General features: G+C 40.0%; 2 protein-coding genes and 1 long non-coding RNA gene across 3 annotated transcripts in view; 2 read left to right on the forward strand and 1 right to left on the reverse strand.

The window, feature by feature from the left end:
- The window catches only part of GSAP (gamma-secretase activating protein), a 44,897-nt gene extending 37,464 nt beyond the window's left edge, over positions 1–7,433 (forward strand). The window contains exons 26-31 of the mRNA XM_036400925.2: positions 557–651; positions 1,760–1,879; positions 3,328–3,389; positions 5,313–5,417; positions 5,566–5,659; positions 6,224–7,433. Of these exons, the coding sequence (XP_036256818.1) occupies positions 557–651; positions 1,760–1,879; positions 3,328–3,389; positions 5,313–5,417; positions 5,566–5,659; positions 6,224–6,324 (577 nt within the window). The 3' untranslated portion in view covers positions 6,325–7,433. The remainder of the gene's footprint in view (positions 1–556; positions 652–1,759; positions 1,880–3,327; positions 3,390–5,312; positions 5,418–5,565; positions 5,660–6,223) is intronic.
- The window catches only part of CCDC146 (coiled-coil domain containing 146), a 59,455-nt gene continuing 43,660 nt past the window's right edge, over positions 6,891–22,685 (reverse strand). The window contains exons 11-18 of the mRNA XM_054514874.1: positions 21,945–22,033; positions 21,664–21,828; positions 19,071–19,289; positions 18,253–18,481; positions 12,792–12,920; positions 10,638–10,775; positions 9,028–9,273; positions 6,891–8,103 (exon numbers count right to left, since the gene is read on the reverse strand). Of these exons, the coding sequence (XP_054370849.1) occupies positions 7,981–8,103; positions 9,028–9,273; positions 10,638–10,775; positions 12,792–12,920; positions 18,253–18,481; positions 19,071–19,289; positions 21,664–21,828; positions 21,945–22,033 (1,338 nt within the window). The 3' untranslated portion in view covers positions 6,891–7,980. The remainder of the gene's footprint in view (positions 8,104–9,027; positions 9,274–10,637; positions 10,776–12,791; positions 12,921–18,252; positions 18,482–19,070; positions 19,290–21,663; positions 21,829–21,944; positions 22,034–22,685) is intronic.
- Positions 8,381–10,224, forward strand: LOC118697917 (uncharacterized). The gene is made up of 2 exons (XR_004981817.1): positions 8,381–8,589; positions 8,701–10,224. It is a non-coding gene; the product is annotated as an uncharacterized LOC118697917 (long non-coding RNA).

Raw genomic sequence — 22,685 nt, forward strand, 5'->3', positions numbered from 1 at the left:
TGATTTGTTAAAGTTTTCAGCCTGCCTTTTAAAATATGGGCATAATGATTTTGGTCTTCATCAGCAGTACTCCTCTGAACAGTCAGTGCTTGTGCTGCTGTCAGTGTCAATGTCAGTGTTACTAACTCTTCAGTGCTTGTGCTGCTGTCAATGTTACTGTCACTAACTCTTCCTAAGGATCCTGCTGGCCCTCTCTAGGCCAGTGAATATTAACCACACAGGCAGTGTTATGGCTGGAGCTCAAACTTGCTGAGTTTGCAGTGGTCCTAAGCTGGGTGGTGGGTATTAAACACCTATAAAAGCCAGGTCACTCACACCAGCACCGTTTTACCTGTTGCTGCTGATTCCAGGTATTGCTGAGAGCCTTGTAAATGTGCATCAGTGGGGGAGGACATGGGGACACCACAGAGACTTTGTGTGTCTGCAGCACTGGCTGCTGGTGCTGGCTGAGACACCTCAGTAAACAAGGCAGCATCCCATGGCCCTGCATCCCAAAGGCAGGCATCCAGTGCACTCCCAGTATGGCAATTAATGTGTTGCTACTTTGTAATCTCAGTGATGAGAGAGGAAGTGCAGCAGAGTTTGCGGTGTTCCATATCATGAGTCGGATTCTGGAAGCAGCAAATGGCATGTGCATGCCTTTACCTCCTGGTAAGTTCTGTGTTTTGCTGTTTTTATCATGGGTGAGGAAAGCAGTGCTATCAATTCCTCCCAGCACAGCACTGGTTGCAGCTTGTGTGTCAAGTTAGCTTTGGCAGTATTGACAGCTATTCAAGTCAGTTAGAGAGGGGAAGGCTCTTGATAAACCTGTACAAGTGAAATGAAGCAAAACTAAATAGTTACTAGAAACAGAGTAAACTAAACAGAGGTTCCAATGGAATGTGTGGGTGCAGTCTTATCTCAGAACTAAGACTGAGACAACTGGACTTCAGTTGTCTAAAGGCACAAAGGAAGTTGTCAAGAGGCACAAGGGAAACTCCTATCCTGTAGCAGATAGAGTGATTTTTCTCATGCTCTTGCCCTGCTAATAATTTTCAGTTTTTTCCTGAAGGGATTACTTCCAGCCTTGATGGAAAAGCTGGTCTTGATAGTAGACTCTCATTTCCTAGAGCTCCTCATAATTCTTTACAGCATTTTCAAAGCACTTGCTTATTTTCATTGGGGAAAGACATCTTGACATCTTAATATCTTAACACTTTCCAATTCTGTTTGAATCTTTCTGGGTTTTATTTCCTGATCTGTCTTTGGTCATTGCAACTGCTTTTGGTATGAGTTTGTCCCTCAGTCTGTGTGGGCACAAATGCTGCCACACAGTAGTGTTACATGATAACAAGACCATCATCAGGCTGATGTCAAAGGAAAGTATTAATGCTGCCCATGGGAGTGTCTTCGTGGCAACAACATCCTGAGGGTAGTGAGGCCTCAGATTTTGATTAATTAGGAGGAGAGAGGGAGATAAAAGACAAATTAATAGAGCAATTCAGATATAAGGCAACAGCTTGGAGACATTTAGGGACAGTGTATGACTTTAATGACTGTTTTCAGTCCCCTTAGCTTTCTTCTTTCTGACAAGATTGTACTTGAGAGGACTTAACAGATGTCTAAATAAGATAACCTGACTTGATAAATTGATTTCCTTACCAATTATAAACAATCGGAAGTCAAGGGAAGTGATGGTTTTAGCTAGAGTAATTCCAGTCTTAAATAGAGAATTAGGAAAAACTACATATTGTACCAAACAAGTTTGTCTCTTGCATAGGTTTTCACACTCTGCACCTGGGTCTTGGTGTTCGATGTCTGCCTCTGCACACCCTCCTGCACTATATTGACAATGGCATCTTGCAATTGACAGAAACGTGTGTCAGGAAATTGCTGAAAGGTACAGTGAACGTGGTGTTTCATTTGTTACCAGCCAGCTAACTGGCAGTGCTGTCCTTTGAACCACTCCCCTTGGACACAGGTTTTACTGCCCAGGACACTCAGCTCTCCTTAGAGTGTTGTTTCAGTGAGGGCTGTAGCTGAGGGTGTTGCCTACCTGAAAAGAGAAAGTTTGGGCTCAAGCTATGTGATTGGCCTTACCACAGCAATCAGAGAAATATCTGTGCGGAGAGAATCTGAGTTTGTTGTTTTTACAGTTAAGACTTCTTAGAAAAACAAATACTAAAGATCATAGTAGGGTTTGTTGGGGACTTTCTGTGACTCTGTGAAAGTGCACACCTGTGTGTGAGGAAGTTGGTCTGCTACTCAGCCCTCAGCTTTTGCCTTATGTTTGGAAAGAGAAGAACAGGCCTGCCAAGCTGACCTCGTGGCTGGGGAAGCTTATGGAGCAGATCATCTTGAGTGCCATCACATGGTGTGTGCAGGACAACCAGGGCATCAGACCCAGCCAGCATGGGTTTGTGAAAGGCAGGTCCTGCCTGAGCTCTTTCTGTCACTGAGTGACCCACACAGGGGGTGAGGGAAAGGCTCTGGGTGTTGTCTGCCTGGACTTTAGTGAAGCCTTTGACACCATTTCCCACAGCATTGTCCTGGAGAAACCAGCTGATCGTGGCCTGGATAGGAGCCAGGGATAAAACTGTTCACTGGGATAAAACTGGCTGGAGAGCTGGGCCCAGAGAGTGGAGGGGAATGGAGCTACATCCAGCTGGTGGCTGGTCCCCAGTGGGGTTCCAGAACTCAGTATTGGGCCCAGTCCTGTTTAATGTCTTTATCAATGATCTGGACAAGGGGATCAAGCACTTCTCAGCCATTTTGTAGATGACACCAAGTTGGGTAGGAGAGTGAGAGGGCTCTGCAGACAGATATGAACAGGCTGGATTGATGGGCTGAGGTCAGTTGTGTGAGGTTCAACAAGGCCAAGTGCTGGGTCCTGCCCTTTGGTCACAACAACCCCAGACAGGATCATAGGCTGGGGCAGAGTGGCTGCAAAGCTGCCCAGGGGGTGCTGGTCCGTGGTACCTGAATGTGAGCCAGCTGTGCCCAGTGCTGTGCTATTTCTCCAGTGTCCAAGAGAAGGGACAGCAAAATGTGCTGTATCTGTATCAATCTGTGCTTGATCTTGATAAATTAAATATTATAAACTTGAAGAGTTGTGCTTAATCAAAGTGCATTTGAATTACAGTATAAATTGTTACATAAAACAGTGAAGTTATGGACAAATATACACAAATGTATTTGTACACATGATAAACTTATAAATAAGTCTTTAAACTGAAATTTTCATTTCACTAAGGAGGTGATGTTTATTCAGAATGTCTTCAGTGAAAGTTGAAAGTTTGTTATGTGATTACTGTTTGTTTGACTTGCTTTTTTCCCTGTTGCTTATAGATCTGGATGACACTGAACAGAATGAAAAGCTGAAGTTTAGTATTGTCATGAGACTTCCAGAGGTAACTAATGGCTTTAGCTGTAATTTCTTGGATTTTGAAATTGATAGGAAATTACTCCTTGTGCATAGGGTCAAACCAATGAAAGACTTGGCTGCGATGCAAATAGAGCCTGATTCAAATATAACCAGAACAGCCACAGTTTCACCATCTGCTGCTCCTTTAGGTTACCTTGATAACCTAAATTACAGATTTTTCCATAGTGTTTAACAGAGTTTTCAGTATCCTACAGAATTTAACAAGACTGACACTATTCTGCTGACTACCACTTGCATAAGTCAATGAGGGTTATTTAGGGGTTTATAAGGGGGTTTATGGGGGTTTTGTGTGTGCTTCTTAGTATCCATGGAGTCTTTCTCACTTGTGACCTCTGTTTGGTTCTATACATTTGAAAAAATATGCTCAAAAGCTGGTACAGTAAAAGCTGGTAAGTTGTGTTGTACCACAGCTTTGTGGTAGGGATGGATTACAAGATCTCCCCTCAGTTAAACCTCACAGTCTCACCCACTGACAAGCTGACTTGTGTAGCCACAAGAGCTGGTTACTGGTCCTCCATAAATCACTCCAGCAGGATGGGAGATGTATTTCTCCCTCTCCCCTTTTGCTGTTAGTGCACAGCACAGGACTGCAGGGGAAGCACAAGAAGTCAAGAGGCAGAGGAACACCAGGGATCCCCCTTGGGGAATGCCTCACTGCAGAGCAGGCTTTTTTCCACATGAGTTGCCCATTGTTTGCTCTTTATGTGCTGTCACTTATAGTTCAAATGGCCAGAAGTGCTGCTTGGGTTTTCCTCCAACAAAGGCTTCTTTATTTGGCAGCAGTTTTGAGAAGGGGTAGAGGAGGAGAACTCCACAGGATGTTCTTTGTCCTCTGTGTCTTGTTTTGGGCCAGGGCCTGGTGAGCTGGGGTCAGCACGGGGCCCTGAGTTGCCAGCCCCGGGCCTGGTGCGTGGGGAACTCCATTCCAAGCACGCTCTGACGTGAAGGGCTGAGCTGGGAGAGGGTTAGGGAACAACTGCTGCTAGCTATGCACAGTAGACTCAGTGCTTTATTGTATCTATTTACAGCTTTGGGAAAAAATGCTGGGAATAGTCTGTTTGACAGAAAGGTCACTTTGGGGTGACTTGGACTATTTTGAGCAGGTTACATGCAGTGGATGACTTCAGTTTAATCAGAAGCAAGGATTTAAGCTCCAATAAACTGTACAGCATTTTTTAAAATGAACAGCTGTCTGCATTGCAGTACAGCTGAAGGGGAGGGGCAAGGGCAGATCTACACAGGGAAATTAGCAGAAGGTGGAGCTAATTTCACAGTGTGTTCCTATTCTTTTGCTTATTGGTTGGGATTGGAAGCTTTGGGAAACCTGGTTTTGAATCTCTTGGCTCTGGGAATGTGAGTCAATGTTATCAGTTTCCAGGATGATGATTACCTGAATAATGGGATCCAAAATTACATTCCCAGTATCTTTCCTTGCCAGTGTTCTACTTCTCTAAGGTTCCTTAAGACTGAGTCTGAGAAGCCCTGTCCTGAAAGAGCTTTGAGGAATGGGGCATCTACTTTATTCTTTGGGGGAAGAATAGATTGAAATCAAACACAGTAAAAGATAAAGGTTCAATTAGTACTTAAGTACCCATGTCAAGTGGGACAGTGGCACTGGGACAGACCAGCTGAGGTGAGGACTGAGTGAGGAGATTTTGATTTCCCACATTTTGAGAGCACAGTGTGATCTCTTAGTTACTGACTACAAAAGGAAGGCTCCATGGCTAAACATGATGACCTCTTAGCCTTGTCATTGGGGTCTGAAAGCAAAGCACATCTGCCTTGCAGCCTGGATTTTGTGTCAGCTTTTCCTGCCTTTTCCTCTTTCTAAGTTTCCACTGTCCCATTCTATGTTCTCATGTTTTGGGGTTTGTTTTTTGCTTACTAGGCTCTTGGTCAAAAGGTCCGCCAGTACTGGAATCATCCGATAAATGCAAATTTAATAGCACAGAAATATGTGAAACTTTTGCTTGAGAAGCTGGGAAACAGGCAGGTAAGAGCACAGAGGCTGTTTTAAAATCTTATGCTTGGACAGTATTGAGATTCCTGAGCTTCCTGTGGACTGTAACACACTAAAGAAACATTGAAACCTTGGTGCATCTGTGACTTTGTGAAGTAACACGGAATGTTCTCCCTTACAGTGCAGCAGGCCTGTCCCTGAGAGACTCTCCTTCCCCGTGGAGTTTTTGCCACTGAACTACCTGACTAATATGCTGGCAGAGATAGAGAATCAAGGTAGTGCTCATTCTGTACTTTGGAAGACCAGTGATTGTTACCCTTTGATGCTCACTCAGATGTATCCTGCCTATACTCACATTACTGAGTTATTAAAACTCCAGTGATGTCTGAACACATAGGTTTGGTCATATTTCTGCTGAAGGAAGGTGTCAGGGACCAAGAGCCTCCATGTATGGGTATCATCCTGTTTGGGGAGGAAAAAGAGTTGAACCATGTAGCAGCAGTATGTGAGCACGTGCCCTGGGCCAGTTCATGGGCTAGCACCAACACAGCCACTCTGCTTCAAGCTGGGTTTGGACCTCCAGTTTGGAAGTCCAGCCTCCAGAGAGGCTTCCCTCTGTGTGGGTTATAATTTACTTACATCCCACTAATAGGATAGTTTTTGCCATGGATGAGCATCCAAAGGGCACTACTGAAATCTGTAAGTATTTTGGGTGCATGAAAACACATTTCTATTACCCCTTATCTTTTGGTATTGGTGATGAAGATGTTTAATAGACAGCTAGAAGTGTACAGGAGCGTGTACAATTTTGTAAATACTTCTTCACCATGTTTTTCTAGGTGTGCATCCATGTGAAAAACAAGGCCATGTAAATGCAAGATTTGTAGAGGAAACAGCACTCAAGCACACTATGACACTTCTGGGCCTCAAATACTCCTGAAATAACATGCTGTAGAAGAAGGCTGTCAAACTGTGGTGCCTCTGTAAAAGTATTTATTTAAATGCAATGTTGTTTCCCAAATAACCTGCATTTTGGGTAGTAACTGGTACTGACATGAGCTACTAAAACAGTGTTTGGTCCAACAAACTGAGGTTGAAATTACTGACTTCTAGATAATCCTAGAGAAATGCTTTTGACATAACCCTAGGTTTGAAATATATCTGTGGGTTCATTTTGAAGTAGAACAACAGTATCAAAACATGCTGTGAAAATTGGTATAAATGTCACTTCTTTTAACAAGACAATGCTGGAAAAGGCAGTCCAGTTGCAGGGTTACAAGAACTAGTAACTGTTTACTTGGATTAATAAAAGGATTTCTTGGTGTGATTGTGTAAAGCAGGTAAGAATGACAGGTGACTTTTTATGTCAGGCATGAGTGAAGAGATAGTCATTCCTTGTGGTGGTATCAATTACCTTATGGTACTTCTGCTTCTAGAGCTGCATTCTAATATTTTCAGTTTTGTAATTAGCACAAAATATAATCCCCTTAAAGTGCACGTGACAGATTTTGTTGAGGGTTTGTTTGTTTATTTGAGAGGTTTTTTGTTGTTTTTTAAAGATATGTATAATATATTGTAAGTAAACAGGATAAGAAAAAAGCTTTAGAAATTGATCTTAACAGTGGCTCGGACAGAGTTTTGCATAATCCTTTCTTACAACTTTTAGTGTTACAGTTCAAGTTTCAGCTTCAGAAAGAAATTAGGCAGGCTGTTTTCCTTTGTTTTCAACTTCTGTTTGTATGTAACTGAGCCAATATTGTTTGCTCTTTTAAGTTCTGAACTGTGACATTAATTTCAAATAGGAATAGCAATATGTTACACAGAGAAAATTGCCAAGTTGTGCCATGCAGGATTTCTGCAGCCTTTTTTGGATTTTAAAAAACCTCTACAAAATTCCAGACTAGTAAACTAGAGAAACTCATTAATATTTTATATATCTGGGAGGTTTTCAAAACAACCTCTGATATTCTCTTTGAGTAGTCTCCATTGATGCTCCCTGTTCCTTACCAGTGAAATAAAAAGATCCAGTTCCTGGGAGTGACTTGGCAAGTTCATTGTCACTGCCTTGTCACTGCCACCAGTGAAGCTTTAGCTTTCTTAGTAACTGCATAGTGAGAAGAATATTTTTCTAAATATAATTAGAATTTCTCTGGCAAGTGTAAACTCCAGTCCCAGACTGCAGAAAGCCATGTTGGTGTATGGCTATAAGTGATGGCCTCTTTGTATTATATTAGTAACAGGAGAAGATTTCCTAGCCTTTTCTTTTTAATGAATGTATTTTAACATACCTTCTGCTGGAATAAAACTTCACCTGGAAAAAAAAGTAAGTATAGCATGAGGACTTTTCTTGACACTTGGAAATACTGCATTGCATTTGAGGTACCAGGAGAAAGGATTCTGGATCACTGACCAGTAAGCTGTGCTTTTGGCATGAACAAATACTTCATTTTCAGCATGGAATTTGGCTGAACACCAACAGATCTTTGTTCAGTGCAGTGTAAATGCTGCTAACTCTTGTGATCCAGCAGCTGGTAATGGTCTCTCCTGCTTCAGGTGCTGTCTGTTCAGATTTCAGATGGCTCAGCAGGAGGCTTTTTTAAATGTCTTGGCCGGGGCTCACTGGATCTGAAGGGAGTCCCTCTTCCTCCTCCTCCTCCTCCTCCTGGGGGGTAGTGGGATGGTGGCTGGGCAGTGCACCTTCTGTCTCCTCTGCAGGCTCCTGTCAGAGAAGCACAGCTTGGTCACACAGGGCTCATGTGTTTTAAAACTCCAGTGCTGCCCCGAGCCAGTGCACAGAACCCGTGACAAAGGTGACACCCTTGTCTAATCCCTGGCAAGCCAGCAAAGCTGAAGGGCTATTGAAAGGAAAGCATGAGGTTTCACCATGTAGATATGAGTTTGTCCTTTTATAGTAGACAATTTGATCCTGCCATGCTTTTGTTATTTGTCAAGAAAACAGATTAGATGAACTTTTAAAAGATGTAGTAATTAGATGTAGTAATTATGCACCGAACATCTGTGCAATAATTCTGTTCCTGAATAGTTACTAGAGTGGGCATTTAGCCCCAGCACTGAAAGGAAACTTGAGTCACAGCATGAGGAGAAGTTTCATGACAGAAGTTTCTTATTCTAAACTATTACTATGTAGGAGCTTTCTGCTCTGGGATCACTGACCACCTCAAGGACAGAGGCAGTGTCCAGCAGGGTAAGGTTTCAAGTGCTGTTTGCCATGCTGCCCTGCCTACCCTCAGTATCTTGCTCAGCAATCTGATTTCTTGCTGCTTCTGATCTGATGCTCATTGTATCTTGTATGCAGGAGACATTAAACTTACTTCTCCTGAACCCCACACTCCACCTTTTGCAGCTTTACCTTGAAATCCAGTGAAAAGCAGTATTCCACTGATGGCTGTCCTGCCCTTCAGCATGGTCACACAAACAGCATGGTCACACAAACTACTTTAATAACCAAACGTGAGGTTTTTAATATATGATCTCCTTAAGATTCAATGACCAGCTCCAAGAGGTGGTGCCAAACTCGAGTTAAAACTCCACAAACCCACTGTAGTGGGTTGTCAGTTGTCTTTTTCTGTACCATCATCTGCACTGGCTCCTGGAGCTCTTGCAATGTATGACAAAAACTTACTTCAGCTCTGGCTTCAGCTGCTGCTTTTTGTATCTTCTCACTGTCTAGGATCTTCCACCCGTCCTTTTCTGCTTTAGGAGGGGAAAGGTCTTGACTTATCATCAGTGAAGCAGTCATCACAGCTTGTTCTTTGTCTCTGATTTCCTGCTGGAGTTTAAGGGCAAGTGCTTGCTTCATGGATAACTCTGCAAAAAGAGCCCTTATCTCCTGGGTTTTGCGATTTATCTCCCTCTGCAGTTCGTTGCTCTGGAATGCAAAACAGCTGCATTGTAGTTAGGGCTTCCCTTTAGGCACTCACTGGGCATGACAGTTGGCTCAGCATTAGGCACTGAAAATAAGTCCCCCTTGAGAAGGTTTTAAATAGTAGTTCAATTCTTGAAAATTACTTAATTTTTGTGAACACTTAAAAAAACCCCAAAAGGCTGCTCAAGGAGTCACATTTACTCCAGTACAAGAAAAGAAAAGCACATTTGTCTTTGCTTCTTGACCTTTTCAGCTGGACAACAAAACTCCCCCAGCCCTCAAGTCCTGGGATCCCAATTCTTTTTGAGTTTATACACAATTAGCTTCATAATAAAGCTGGAATAAGCCCAATTCCTATGAGATAATTGAGTGACAATGCTGATGCAGGGGCTGTGGGTTGTGACATTATCCTTGGAAGGGGGACGAACAGAAAAGGAATGTGACAGAAATCCCTGAGTCTCACTGCAGATGAATAAAAAAAAACAAAAAGCTTTAATACTCTTTAAGTGACTAATTGGAACTGGGACAGCCAGAGCACTTGCAAATGCAACTTTTGGCATACTGCCATTTTTACAGTAGTTTATTAGCCCATGGCCATCATTTCACAAACACAGTTAACAACTATGATATTTCTGTATGTGTTTAAAATAAATTATAAAAAACTGTCTTAAGCCATCATGTGTGCCAAACCTAACATCTAAGACAAATTTCTACCCTGGCCTTATTTTACATTAATTATTTAGCTTTTTTTTTTTTCTGTCTTTCCCTCAGCTCTGCTCAATTTGCAGCTTTTTCATTAGGAATATGGGGGATAGGAGCATTTTTGGTCTTTCCCAAACAATATTACTTGCAGTTAAAAGCAAATTGCTATAATTATATTTTAAAAACTGTATTGGAAAAAATGTTTCCTGTGTGATTCTCCCTACCTAAACAATAAAAGAACTTTGAGCCAGATACCAAGTTCACCTTTTTGTATGTTGGAATAGAATTTGCGTGGCCTTCCTTTATTTCTTTTTTTTTCCTTATTTCTTTTTAGCCTTTGACCTGTTTTTTGTGGAAAGGCCGCGAAGTACATTGCAAAAGGAGGTTCCTACAAAGTTTCTAAGCATCTACTTCAGAAAGAACAAATTCTATATTTTAGTGGAAGGTACCATTTATGGTGCAACTTTGTTTTTAAAAGAGAGGACATTCGCCTTATAGTTTTGGTTTATCTGTATTTCTGTTGCTATTCCTGTCTGTAATTTCTGAAGACTGACTTATGACTTGCCTCTCAACATTTCCAGCCACTTTTGTAATTTGCAAGTGAATCACCTCTTGCCCAGACAGTGTTTCATTTTGTGCAGGCTGGCAGGCAGTGCCTTTCTTACCCTCCTAGCGAACAGCAGCATGTCCTGCTTGCCGCTCTCCACCACAGCGCGCATTCTGTCCGTCAGATCAGAAATGTTCTCACAGAGAAAATCTATCTTCAGCAGCCTCTGCTCCTTCTGCACCAGCTCTGCCTCTATCTGCAGCAAGGAGGAGAACACAGTGTAAGGAAAGGACAGGGGAAGGTGCAGCACAAAGTGTTCTGTGAATGCCTCGAGCTGCTGAAATAATACCTGTGAACAGTCATAAACAAATACCTTCACTGTCAGATTTCTCAAAACTTACACCTTCTCTGCCAAGCCCAAATTGCTTCAGTTGGTTGCTGTCAGTTGTACAATTCTTCCATATCAGGCCAGGTCCTTTTGGGGGCAGGGGTTACACCACTGTTACTGCCTTGCTGTGCTTTTCTTGAAAGCAATGGGGCTTTTTTCTAGTAATAATTTTTTTTTTAATTTTCCAGTTCCTTGAGTCACACCACAATGGAAGCTTTCAGCTTTTCCTTTAAATACTTTTCCCCTCCTCATGCTAAAAAAGTATGGGCTGCATAAACAAATTATAACTACAATGACTTTAAATCCATGGAGATTGAAGTAGACATTTAAACTTATCACAACTCCAAGAAAACCTTCTTCTTAATGTGTAGGCTGGTGGTAGCAGGCTACCATGCTAAAAAAAGTATGGGTTCCATAAACAAATTATAACTACAATGACTTTAAATCCCATGGAGATTGAAGTAGACATTTAAACTTATCACAACTCCAAGAAAACCTTAATGTGTAGGCTGGTGGTAGCAGGCTCTGTTGTGGCCTGCTCAGCTATGCAGAGCTTCCTCCTATCAAGGAATATGGGACAGTAAAGCAAACAGCTCAGGTAACTCAAGCAGCTGTGTTCAGGGTCTGTCTTTACAAACTAGATTTCAAAAGAAGGACTCTGGGGTGTGCTCAGAGCTTGCTGCTACTGCCCTCACACCTTCAGAGACCTTTGCAAATCCCCTCCAAATACTGAACACTGTGGGGAGAGTTTTGTGCTTCTATAAATGGGACAGACAAAACTGTATAAGAAAATGCTGTTCTTTTACCTTCCTCCCCCAGCCAGAGGGCTCTGAAAGTGGCTTTCCATTGGACCTAATGCTTCCCCCTGGAGTCTCCTGGGGCAGTCACCAGCTGTGCTGCAGTCAGGTGTAGCTGCTGGGCTGGCCTGGCTGCTGCTTCCACCAAGCTCTCTTTGGTGGCTCCTTTTTCATCAGGGAAGGAAAGCAGTAGGGCCCAGCCCTGCCAAGGGGCAGTGTTTGCTTCTGTGTCACACATGCAGGCTTTGTGACAAGGCTGGCAGGTCTGCCTCCTGCTCACAGCCCATGGATAGTGGTGAACAGCTCCTGGCCAGTTAGCAAAGACTGACAATCCTATTTGTTAGCAGTTTATTATTCTGCATTTCTCTCCCTCTGCTGCCTTTTCTGTGCCTTCCCCTAGTGAGGTGGGCCTGCAATGAAGTGCCAATGATGTGAAGGGAGTGAGCAGAGGATGCTGCAGAGCCAGGGGTACCTCACAGAGCTCCCTCTCCCCAGCCTGTCCTTGTCACAGACACATTTTATGAAAAATCCTTTCCTTAGGATTTTTTCTCCTGAGAAGCTGAGAGGCCTCAGGAACAAAATGTAAACAATGGTTATCTGCTGCTGTGGAATGCAACCAATCCAAGACTGTGATTGGTCTCGTGTGGTTGTTTCTAATTAATGGCCAATCACAGTCAGCTGGCTCAGACTCTCTCTCCGAGCCACAAGCCTTTGTTATCATTCTTTCTTTTTCTATTCTTAGCTAGCTTTCTGATGAAATCCTTTCTTCTATTCTTTTAGTATAGTTTTAATATAATATATATAATAAAATAATAAATCAAGCCTTCTGAAACATGGAGTCAACATTCTTGTCTCTTCCCTCATCCTCAGACCCCTGTGAACACCATCACATGTCCTGGAAGAAGTCAAATGTCCCATGTTCAGTTGACCTGGAAAGCAGATGCTAGGCTGGAGTTCACAATGGCCAATCATAATTATTTTGATTCCTCTTACAGAAGGTTCATTTTAAAAATAAAAGACACTATTTGCAATTTCTAAAAGAGGTCAAGCACAGCAGGATGGCTTATGATATGAGAAGTGACATTACCTTGTCAATCCTTTTTAGCAGCTCAAGTGGAGATGGGTCCTTCCCTCCCATTTCTTGTTTTCTACTCTCGTTTGTGGCATCACCGTAGTTTTCCTCCAGCTTTTTAATCTTGTCCCTGCACTGGGAATACTAGCAAACAAAGAGCCTCAACAGTTGTTTATTCCCACCAAACTCATCCCCAGACCTTGGTCTGGAGACTTCAAAAGAGAAGGATTCCTTTTACCGGGAAGGAGGGCAGGGTAACATAAAATTATGAGCTATTTAAAAGTTTTCTTTTAAAAGAGGACTACAGTGTGAGGTGCAGGACAGAGGAAACCCTCCTGTTTGACAGAAATTGAGTTCTACCTGTTTCTTGGTGCTCAGGCTACTTTTTGGTTTTTACCCTCAGGAATACAATAGAAAGCCCTGCATCCCTGCTGGTCAGTACTGAGGGTCTCATCCCTACAGACATCCATGTTTTGTACACTAACATTCCCAGGCATGTGTCCTGAAGTGACTCAGTGGTGACACTGAGCAATGAGGTACTCTTGTGACTCACAGAGGCAGGTGTTCCCTGACCTTTCCCATGAGAGACCTTCCCATGGAATAATGCTTCCCAGAATATGCTACAGGTTCCTCCAGGCTCAGCCTAAATACTCACTGAAGGAGTGAAGGGGGCTGTTTTTTCATGTTTGGACTTGCAAAACTGACAGTGGTGGGGCTGTGTGCTCTGATGTGCACCTGGCTGGCTGTCAGTGAGCTGTTAGCACTGACACAGCTACCCAAGTGCAAATGTTAACCATCCACTGCAGGTGATGAGTGATTAAGGAAATAAGTGGTCCCAGGCTCTCAAAGTTATGAACAGTCACCAAAATATAGAGTAAATGTTTAGATGTTGCCAAGATGAGGTTTTTCACTGGAAGTTAACAAGTCATATTTAACTAGAAAAGAGAAAAGTGACAGATATTCTCATGTGGCAGTGGAACATTACCAGAACACTTATATACTTCTTTTCCTAGTAAAAAAAGCACCACACAACTCACTCCTGTACACTTTAACTAAAAGTAGCTAAAGTAAAAACCTTAGATGAGTGTAATGAACAATTTCCTCAGCAAACCGTGATTCTGAACATAGCTAGGTACTGAAAGTTACATTTTGCTAACAAATAGCTAAAACTCAAGCCCAAAAATATACAGAATGGAAAAATGTAAAAGGAGGGCCAGCACAAACAGCAGGATGCAGCTATGCTTCCAGTGATCTTTTCTATCTGGGGCCAAATTTCTCAACCACTAACTCAGGGGAAAATGCCTTGTTGGAGGCAGTGGTACCTTAATGAGATTAGGGGCAGTTCACCAAAGAAAATTTTGCAGGACTGAATAGTTAATTTAGAGAAGGACTATTGCAGCAAAACCACAGTCCAAAAGCCATTAAAAAGTTTCATGTTAAATGTAAACACTAGCCTCACTTTTAAATGCAATATGAATTGGAAGTGATCAGATGCAAGCCAATCCAAAAGCCTCAAAGTGCATTTAGAGATAACCTTGCTATTCTGTGTCTGCTTAAGTAACACAACTACAGGCATCTTTATTTTCTTACTAATTTGTAGTGTTTTCCTTGGAAAAGACCATCTGAGTCATAAGATATTATAAGTCTTAAAATTTTAAAAAATCCTTTTTTCCCTTTCTTAGAGTGGGTTTGATACAGGGGACAGGAAAAAACTGTACAAGAAAGGCTTTTCTACGTTGAACTGTAATCAGTTAGGAGGAATTGTTGAAGGAGGCAACACATGTCTAGATAAAGCAACTGGTCTGAAAAAGTGGACATCAGGTTCTTTTTTTGAAATCTCAGAGAAGGTAGGTGAGGTATGTACAGCACTAAAAAAGGGCAAATACAAGACCTACTTTAAAAAATGGAGGGGGTGCAGATGGAGCTTTGGAACCATGATAACTTCTCTTTCTGAAGAATAAATCTGGAACACATAATTAAGTTTTCTTTGTAGGCATCAAGAAGATAAAAATGACAGGGATAACAGCCACCACAGATGTGTTGAGTCATGCCAGATCAATGTCTCTTATGATAATTCCACAGGTCTATGGGTGACAAATAGTAGGTGTAATACATTTTGATCTTCATATAGCTTCAACATTTCATATGATATTCTCATAAACAAGCAACATAAATGGGTTCTTGATTAAAATATACAGTAAATACCTCATCAGTAGAATGAGGTTAAGCTCAGAGAGACTGCAAGTATATTTTGGAAAAGATTCAAATGCAAAATTACCTTTCTCTGATAAAAAGGTCTGAACCAAAAAGGTGACAGTAAATAAAAAAATGTAAGTAGTTACATGTAGGCAGGAAAAATTGCCTGTAAAAGCACAGAATCAAATCAACTGGTTGGATGCCCTTTCTTTAAAAAATGGTCTGGTTGTTACACACATGAACATGAAGATGAATCACCATGTCATGTGCCAAGAAAGGTGCCACCATAGCTGGATGCATAAGGCAGGAAGGTAACCTGCAAGATGCCTGAATGAATCCTTTCACTATCAGCCACAGGTACCAGGCACTGCCCCTCAAGAAAAATAAAGACTGTATTGCCAAAAATAGAAGAAATGCAGAGGAAGAATGATCTAAGAAAAATCTGATTGAAAGAGACAAGCTGATTGACAAGAAAGAGCTGATTGAAAGAAACAAGGTTGTGTAGCCTAGCAAAAGGATGGGAGAGGAACACGATTAACATCCTTCCAGTAACATGAAATGTTACAGAAAGGAAAAGAATGGTTCATTTGTAATGTCCCTGGAGGACAGAATACAAACCAATATTCTTACACCACAGCAAGAAAGATCCAGGCTAAAGCTCAAGAAAATTTTTCCACTGTTAAGGAAAGACAGGGATAGCTTACTTGGGAAAACCTGTTTCTCAGTGGTGGCTTGAAACCACAGCTTAGCCCTCTCAGGCAATCCAATGCTGCTGTGGGAGCAGATTGCTTAGATAAATTCTTTATCTCTCTACTAGTCCCATTATTCTATGATGTGCTGATATAGTCTGAAGATTTTCATGTATTAAAACCTGGAGAAATGTTGTTGCCAAATGCCTCAAATAAACTGACAATCCTTGTATATTGCCCGAGCTCCAAGGCATGAAAGTCCCATCTACAGCACCATGACAGCTCAGCAGGTCTGCATGTTGGACTAGTTAATGATTAATGCTAAGTATTTCTCATTGATGCATGAAGGTAGATTAGTTTTTATGGGTCACTTCAGTCAGCAGGAGCAGTCCCTTGATGTGCAGTCCCAATTAAAAGCTACATAGTTTTATGCCAGAGAAAACCACCTTACAGTCTCACCAGGTACTTTTTGTATAAAGAAGTGCCTGTAAATATTTCTATTTTTAAATCTTTACCTTGATGTTAACAAGCCTACCTAGTCCATGTTACTTGCACTTGCTTAGAAGAGGTCTTGCTTCAGATGATGGTATTTTTTTAGCTTAACTATTCACCAATGTTTTGTGGAAATAGGAAGCTTCTGATGAAAAGCATGCAAGTGGAACATGCATCACTTTGATGGTTAAGCAGCTCATGTGGAATGTAGGGGACCCAGGTAAAGTGTTTGCTCTTGCTGAACTGGCACACAGCCCTGATATGGGCTTTTCCCCTTCCCAATGGGCACTACAGCTGCTGAGATTATGGGTCAGTTTTTGCAGTCTGTAAGTATTTCTGATTTAATCTTTTTCATTGATAATAATGAAAATACCTAGTCCATGTTACTAGCACTTGCTGCAAAGAGGTCTGGTATTGCTGAAGACAGAAGGAGGCAGGAAGGGTAGGAAAAGGGGAGAAGAGGCACAGGTACAGGATTCAGCCTGCCCAACCCAGACAGTCTGCGACCGTGGTAACTGAACAGCAGCTGAGTCAGATTTCAACATGGGGTCAAATCTGTAATCAGTGCAAGAACCAGCAGTGTGAATTTGGCAATCAACACCAAAATTCAGATTTGGGCTCACGGATTTTGTTTACATCATGCAGATAAAGCCAAACAATTTGAAACTGCTTCTCATTGGACTTAATTCCTATTGGCAGTGTGAGTAAGAGCATTAATGATGAATGGTGGAGCATAAGGAGATGAATGAGTTAACAGCCAGTTTGAGCCGTGTAATATTCAGTAATCACAGTATCTAGTTAAATTTTAAAGGTTGATAACTGATTATTTGCCATTCTTCACTGGAAAACTCCTCACTTGGGAACATTTATTAAGACTACTGCATGCATAATATCACAACACTCTGTATTTTCCTACTTCTTAATTTTATGTCAACATTACAAAAAGATTTAAAACAGCTCCAACAATAGTCTCCCTTTAACAGTGATTTTAGGTTTCACATGAACTATCATCATAAAGGAGAAAGTTGCAGGAATGCAGAACAGAAAAAGCAAAGTTTCATGATTGATTCTGTCAGTTCACAAAAATCATTGGCATTTTGCTACTACTGTATTTGACTCAGTGACTCTCAGTCTCATTTTAAATCTTACCTGAAAACTTTGGAGTCTTTCTAGATTTTTTCATTTTGCCGCCTTCTTCTTTTTTTTTTTAATACTGCCTGGATTGATCATTTAAATCTGTGATGGCCCTGCAAAGGTCTTTGGGGTATGATTTGCATGAGGTATTAAAACATGTACTGTGTTTTGTTCTTGTAGCAGAGCATACAATTTCTTCAAAAGGCCAGAAGTAAGAGAATAGTGCAAGCACTATTATACAGTGAGCCACAGCTCCCACTGATGCAAGTTTGAAAGGCAATGGAACAGCCAATTTATGATTTTGTGCAGGCATTAACAGAGTATGTATGGGAAAAATTACCATCTGGAGATAAGGTCAAAAGTAAATGAGCCATTTCAGAAAGCCAGGAAAGAATGTCCCAAGCACTGCAGTTTGTTAGCTGCTTAATGCTATTTTGTAACTAGGACTAAAACTTACACTGTTTTTGTGCAAAAGAAAATATATGTGGATTATATCATTGTAGGCAGCAGAGTTTCCAGAGTAGGCTCAGGGTCAAGTGTGAATTGAGTTATTATTTTAGAATTTGATGGTCTAAGTGTATCTCCCACCCCTCCACCTACTCCATCAATACAGTTTTAACAAATTTTATCTACAGTCTCATTTTTCCCCCATGACTCCTATTCTCCAGCTTAGTCATACTGACATTTCAGGCTGTGGGGTGGGTTAGCTGGAATTCCATACCCAGGAAACATTTGGCATGTGTGAAACAAAGACCATGAGCCTGTTACACATGAGCATAAAAACTCACAGATGTGAAGTTAAAAACATCTAAAACATGTCAAAACATCAGTGCTTTGCTAGACAGGTGTATTACTAAACTTGCTGTTTTAATTAACCTTGTACATCCAGATATTTTTTTCCTATGAAATCACCTTAAATTTTAAAATACAGAGCAATAGTCAAAAAGGTTTCCTTTAACACCAACCTGTATCCGAAGTTTCACCAGTTGTGCATCCAGGGCATTCTTCACTGAGAGCTCTTTAAAACACAATTTAACCTCTCTTTTTTTCTCAACTAACTTCAGCTTCAGAAAACTGATCTTTTCATCCATAACTTGCATCTTAGTTTCTCCATTCCTACGCAACACCTCTTGCCTGTTTATTTTTTCATACAAAATGCCCAGTTCTTCTTCTCGTTCTCTGAGCAAAAGACCACTGAAATAAAGCCAAAATTTAAAGATAATTTTTATTAGAAAAATTAGTCATATTCAGTATATTCCATTCAAAAACATTAAAAAGTTATCTTAAAAGATAGTAATAATTGGTGACAATGTATGAAGCTTTCTCAATTATCATTTTAATCTATTGACAGCATTTTAAATAAGTAACAAAATAATTGCAATGTGAAAATCAGAAAACAAACACTTGGAAAGGTGACTCTTGTCTCTCACATAATTTTTAAGGTCTTCTGGCCTTTCACAGCATTTAAAACTGGATTAAGATCACAGAGATCTAGATAATCTGCATTTTTGCAGATGCCATAACTGTGCACAATGCACAAACTGAGCAGGTGGCTACAAGTTCTCAAGGCATTCAGTAGCCAAGATACCCTATTTTTTGAATATAAGTTCTGAAGCATGGCCATACGCACAGCAGCACTAGCAGTGCAGTGAGGGGGACTGCTCAGCACAACACTGCAGTGCCACAGACCTTTAGCAATCCTAATGAGGAGTGCTCATAAGCTAAAAAGTATTGTTGCTTCATGAATGTCAGAATTAATCTTAGATCAAATTTACAACCGTACCTCTCATCTCGTTGCTCAATAACCCTTTCATAATTTTTGCGTAGCTGTGAAATTTCCTTTTCCATGCGTGTGGCTGCAGCACTAAGTCTGTCAACATGCAAATACTTTTCCTTTTCTTTATTCTCTAGCATCTCTTGTTCAACTTTGACATAATCATTTTTGATGAACTCTTTCATTCTCTCATTCTTTTTAATCTTCAAATAGTTCTCCTGCAATTTTCTTTAATGTAACAGAAATGTGGGAATATTTTTAGTTCTTTCAATTTGAAACCAATTTCAGCAATTAAAAGCAGAGCTTAAATGTATTTCTCAAGCCCACAAGGGCTCTATGTCTCTGCTTCACAGAAGCTTTATGAGAAGAAGAAAGACATTCTGAGAGCAGGTTTTTTTGCAAGTTCTTTCCAGCTTGAAAAGAACTGGATTCTGGCACAAGAAAAATGCTATGCAGGGAGATTGCACTTAGGAATGCTTTTACATTTGCACTTACAGCTTTTTTATTCTCTACTAGGTAGCCCAAGTAGCCATAAATAATAAAGTTAAAGAGCATATACAAAAACTGTGATGAAAAGTCTAAATGTGTCGAAATCCTGCCATTCTATTTAAAAACAATATTTAAATTATTTGTGGTTGCAACTCAAAGTTCTTCAAAGTTATTGTTTATAAAACAGTGTGTCACAATATTAACACAAGAAAGAAAATTATTAGATTGCCCATTATTATTTCATCTGCCCATTTGACAGATGAAAAAAGAAACAAAAACATAGTGGGAGGTTAGTGACCAGATCACATTAAATAAAGAACAGATATTATTTCCAGCATCCTTTTTGATCACTGGATGATGGCCCCTCATTTACAAAACAGATTCTTGTCACCAAGTGGAGTATTTACTATCTCACAGCACTATTTAGAGTTATTGCATTTGATCTGTGGTATCACTTCTGGATCAAGACACAAACTTATCTACACCAAGGAGATAGATATTCATGTCAACATACAAAAGAGGTAGTGAAAGCAGAAGCAGTCTCCTGTTAAAGTACAGACCTGCAGATGAAATATCCTTCCCTCATGGGCTCCATCATTAAATTGCTGATTTGCTCTATACAGGGCAGGGAGCTGCTTTCTTTCATTTCCCCCACATGTATAACACTTTGAGTACCACAGGGTATTACTGAATTTAATTAAACATCTGTAAGTCAAGTTTCAGACTGAAAGTATAACAGAATTGCAGAAATGCAATGTGTTTTAAATATTTTCTGAAAATTTCTTCCCTTACTTGGACTGATACTCTGTCCTACAAATAGCATAGGTTGCAGTGAAGTCAGTGGTACTGATACTGAAGTCTATTACTGGGATTTAAAATATTTTTCATAGGCAAGAGAGTTACTGAAAATTCAATACCTCTGACTAGTTTTAAATCTAGTTTTGCAGAGCCCAAAATATCTATTGGATCTGTACCGAGTAGGGACACCAATTATAATATTTATATACTTCTGATATCTATACAAAATTTATGTCTTATTAGCCTTTTCCCCCTCTTCTTTCATCAACTGAGAAGGCCTCAAAATTTTTACAACAAAATGTCAGCTTGTACATCTTGACAAAATTGCTTCAATAACTGAAGTTCTACCTCTTTTTTAGCTATCTCTAGCATGACTTTGAAACCAAACTACTAGGAGATTCACAAAAATATCTAGTGTGTTGTTTTCCTGATTTAACAATTTCTTGGCACCAAATAATGAAGTTTTTGGAAAATTATGTTATTTTTAACTGAAAATTATGTTATTTTTAACTCAGTTTTTGTTTTCCTGTTTTGCTTACCAAGGTGGCTATTCACTGTCTCCCTACTTGCCCAAGGACAGAATTCCAAGACATTGTAATTCTGTCTATATAGCAGAATTTCATCACTAGGATGACAAAAATATGGCAAAAAGATATCCTCACTAAATAATGGTCTAGGAAAAAAGAGAGTCACAAGTATCAGCTGTTCTGCCTCATTATCTTTGTTGTGAATGTAACCTTTCATTTTGTCTAAGCTTGTTTGGAAATTGAAACCACACTATATCTGAAATAAATGTTATGTAATAAACTTCAGTGTGAGTTTGAACCAAAATCCCCAATTTGATCTGATTTCATAATTAGACAGCCATATTCCTAGCTAGTGACTCATTTAATAGTCCCATGCACCCCTTCATCAGGGAATCATCTGTGTCAGACCTCCTTTTCTCTAAGGACAGCAGGTATGAGTGCAAGGGTGATGCTTGCATTGAACAAAACAGCATGATAATGCAAAACCTGAGATCCAAAACCTCTGATATAAAGGATGAGAAATGACAGAGTAGCCAGACAAACTTCCAAACTACTTTCTGACAAGCACTGATGCCCAAGCTAGTTGTGGAGTGTTAGTGGGATAAGAAATTGGAACAGATTACGGAGGGGTGTCTCTAAATGCCTTTGTTTTAATCAGATTTAAAAAGTCAGGATAGTAACTATCAGGGATGATATGGGCACAATTGAAGATGGAATAGATTCCCTCCTAAGATTTTTTCCATTCTTAAATTTCTATAATTGTGAACTCCAGCATACTTTAAACTCACCTTTCTCTGGTCATAACAGCATGTCTTAAATTTTCTATATTATTTTCTAGCAATTTTACCCGGTGTTCACCTTCTTTTGCTTTCCACTGAGCAATACGCATCAAATCTATAGATTTGTCCTTTTCAATTTGCATAAGATCACACATCTTAGTAAATCCTTGGAGTCTGAAGAAATGAGATATGTGAAAGAAATAATTATTAGCATTTTATGCCTGCATTACTTGGATAAAATTTGCTTTAGAAGACTTTTTTGAAATAATGTATTGTTATTATTTTCTTACTCTTTTTCATTTTCTTTTTTCATCTTTTTGCAGATGATTAGTTCACTATCCATTCTTTTCAGTTCTTTAACAAGATTTTGGAGTTGAATCTGAAATTCAAATAAAATTTAGTAAGCACTTTAGATATACTAAAGAAATGTCTTCGGTGAAATTACCCAGAACAACTCTTAGATGAGAAAAAGACAGTGAGAGGACATTATTTTAAGAACTTTTTCTTATTATAATGGAACATTTTTATTACAACAACATAAAAAAGCACAGTTTTTCCATTTATATTAAGCTTACAATTACTATTAGTAATTGTAATTATTATTGCATAATTTGATGCTGTATCTTAAATGCTTGATTCACTCTATCTGGAGTTCCACTCTTTCTACTGATCAGCCTATCAAGTCCATCATTATATAATTATATAGCATATGAAACATTGAAATTGTATCTTTACAAATAAAATTTCTTTCTTACTCAATTCTGACTTTTAAGCAGTCACTGATGTTTGAGCAGAATTGCATTCTGTTAAGTTTCTGGATCTTTTGATTCCAGCTGTGTTCAGTCCTCAATAGCCTGGAGGCTTAAATTGAGAGGTTTTTTTCTTAAATCTTAAATTGAGAGGCTTTTTCTCCCCTCCCACTGGTATTGAGAGGGTTTTTTTGAGAGTTTTTTATTGAGAGTATTGAGAGTTTCCAGTGTTCTGGTGGAACTCCCCTCACTAGTAATTTAATTTCTCCCTATACCAGCTGG

This window comes from Molothrus ater, chromosome 5 (genome assembly GCF_012460135.2).
Source record: "Molothrus ater isolate BHLD 08-10-18 breed brown headed cowbird chromosome 5, BPBGC_Mater_1.1, whole genome shotgun sequence".
NCBI lineage: Eukaryota > Metazoa > Chordata > Aves > Passeriformes > Icteridae > Molothrus > Molothrus ater.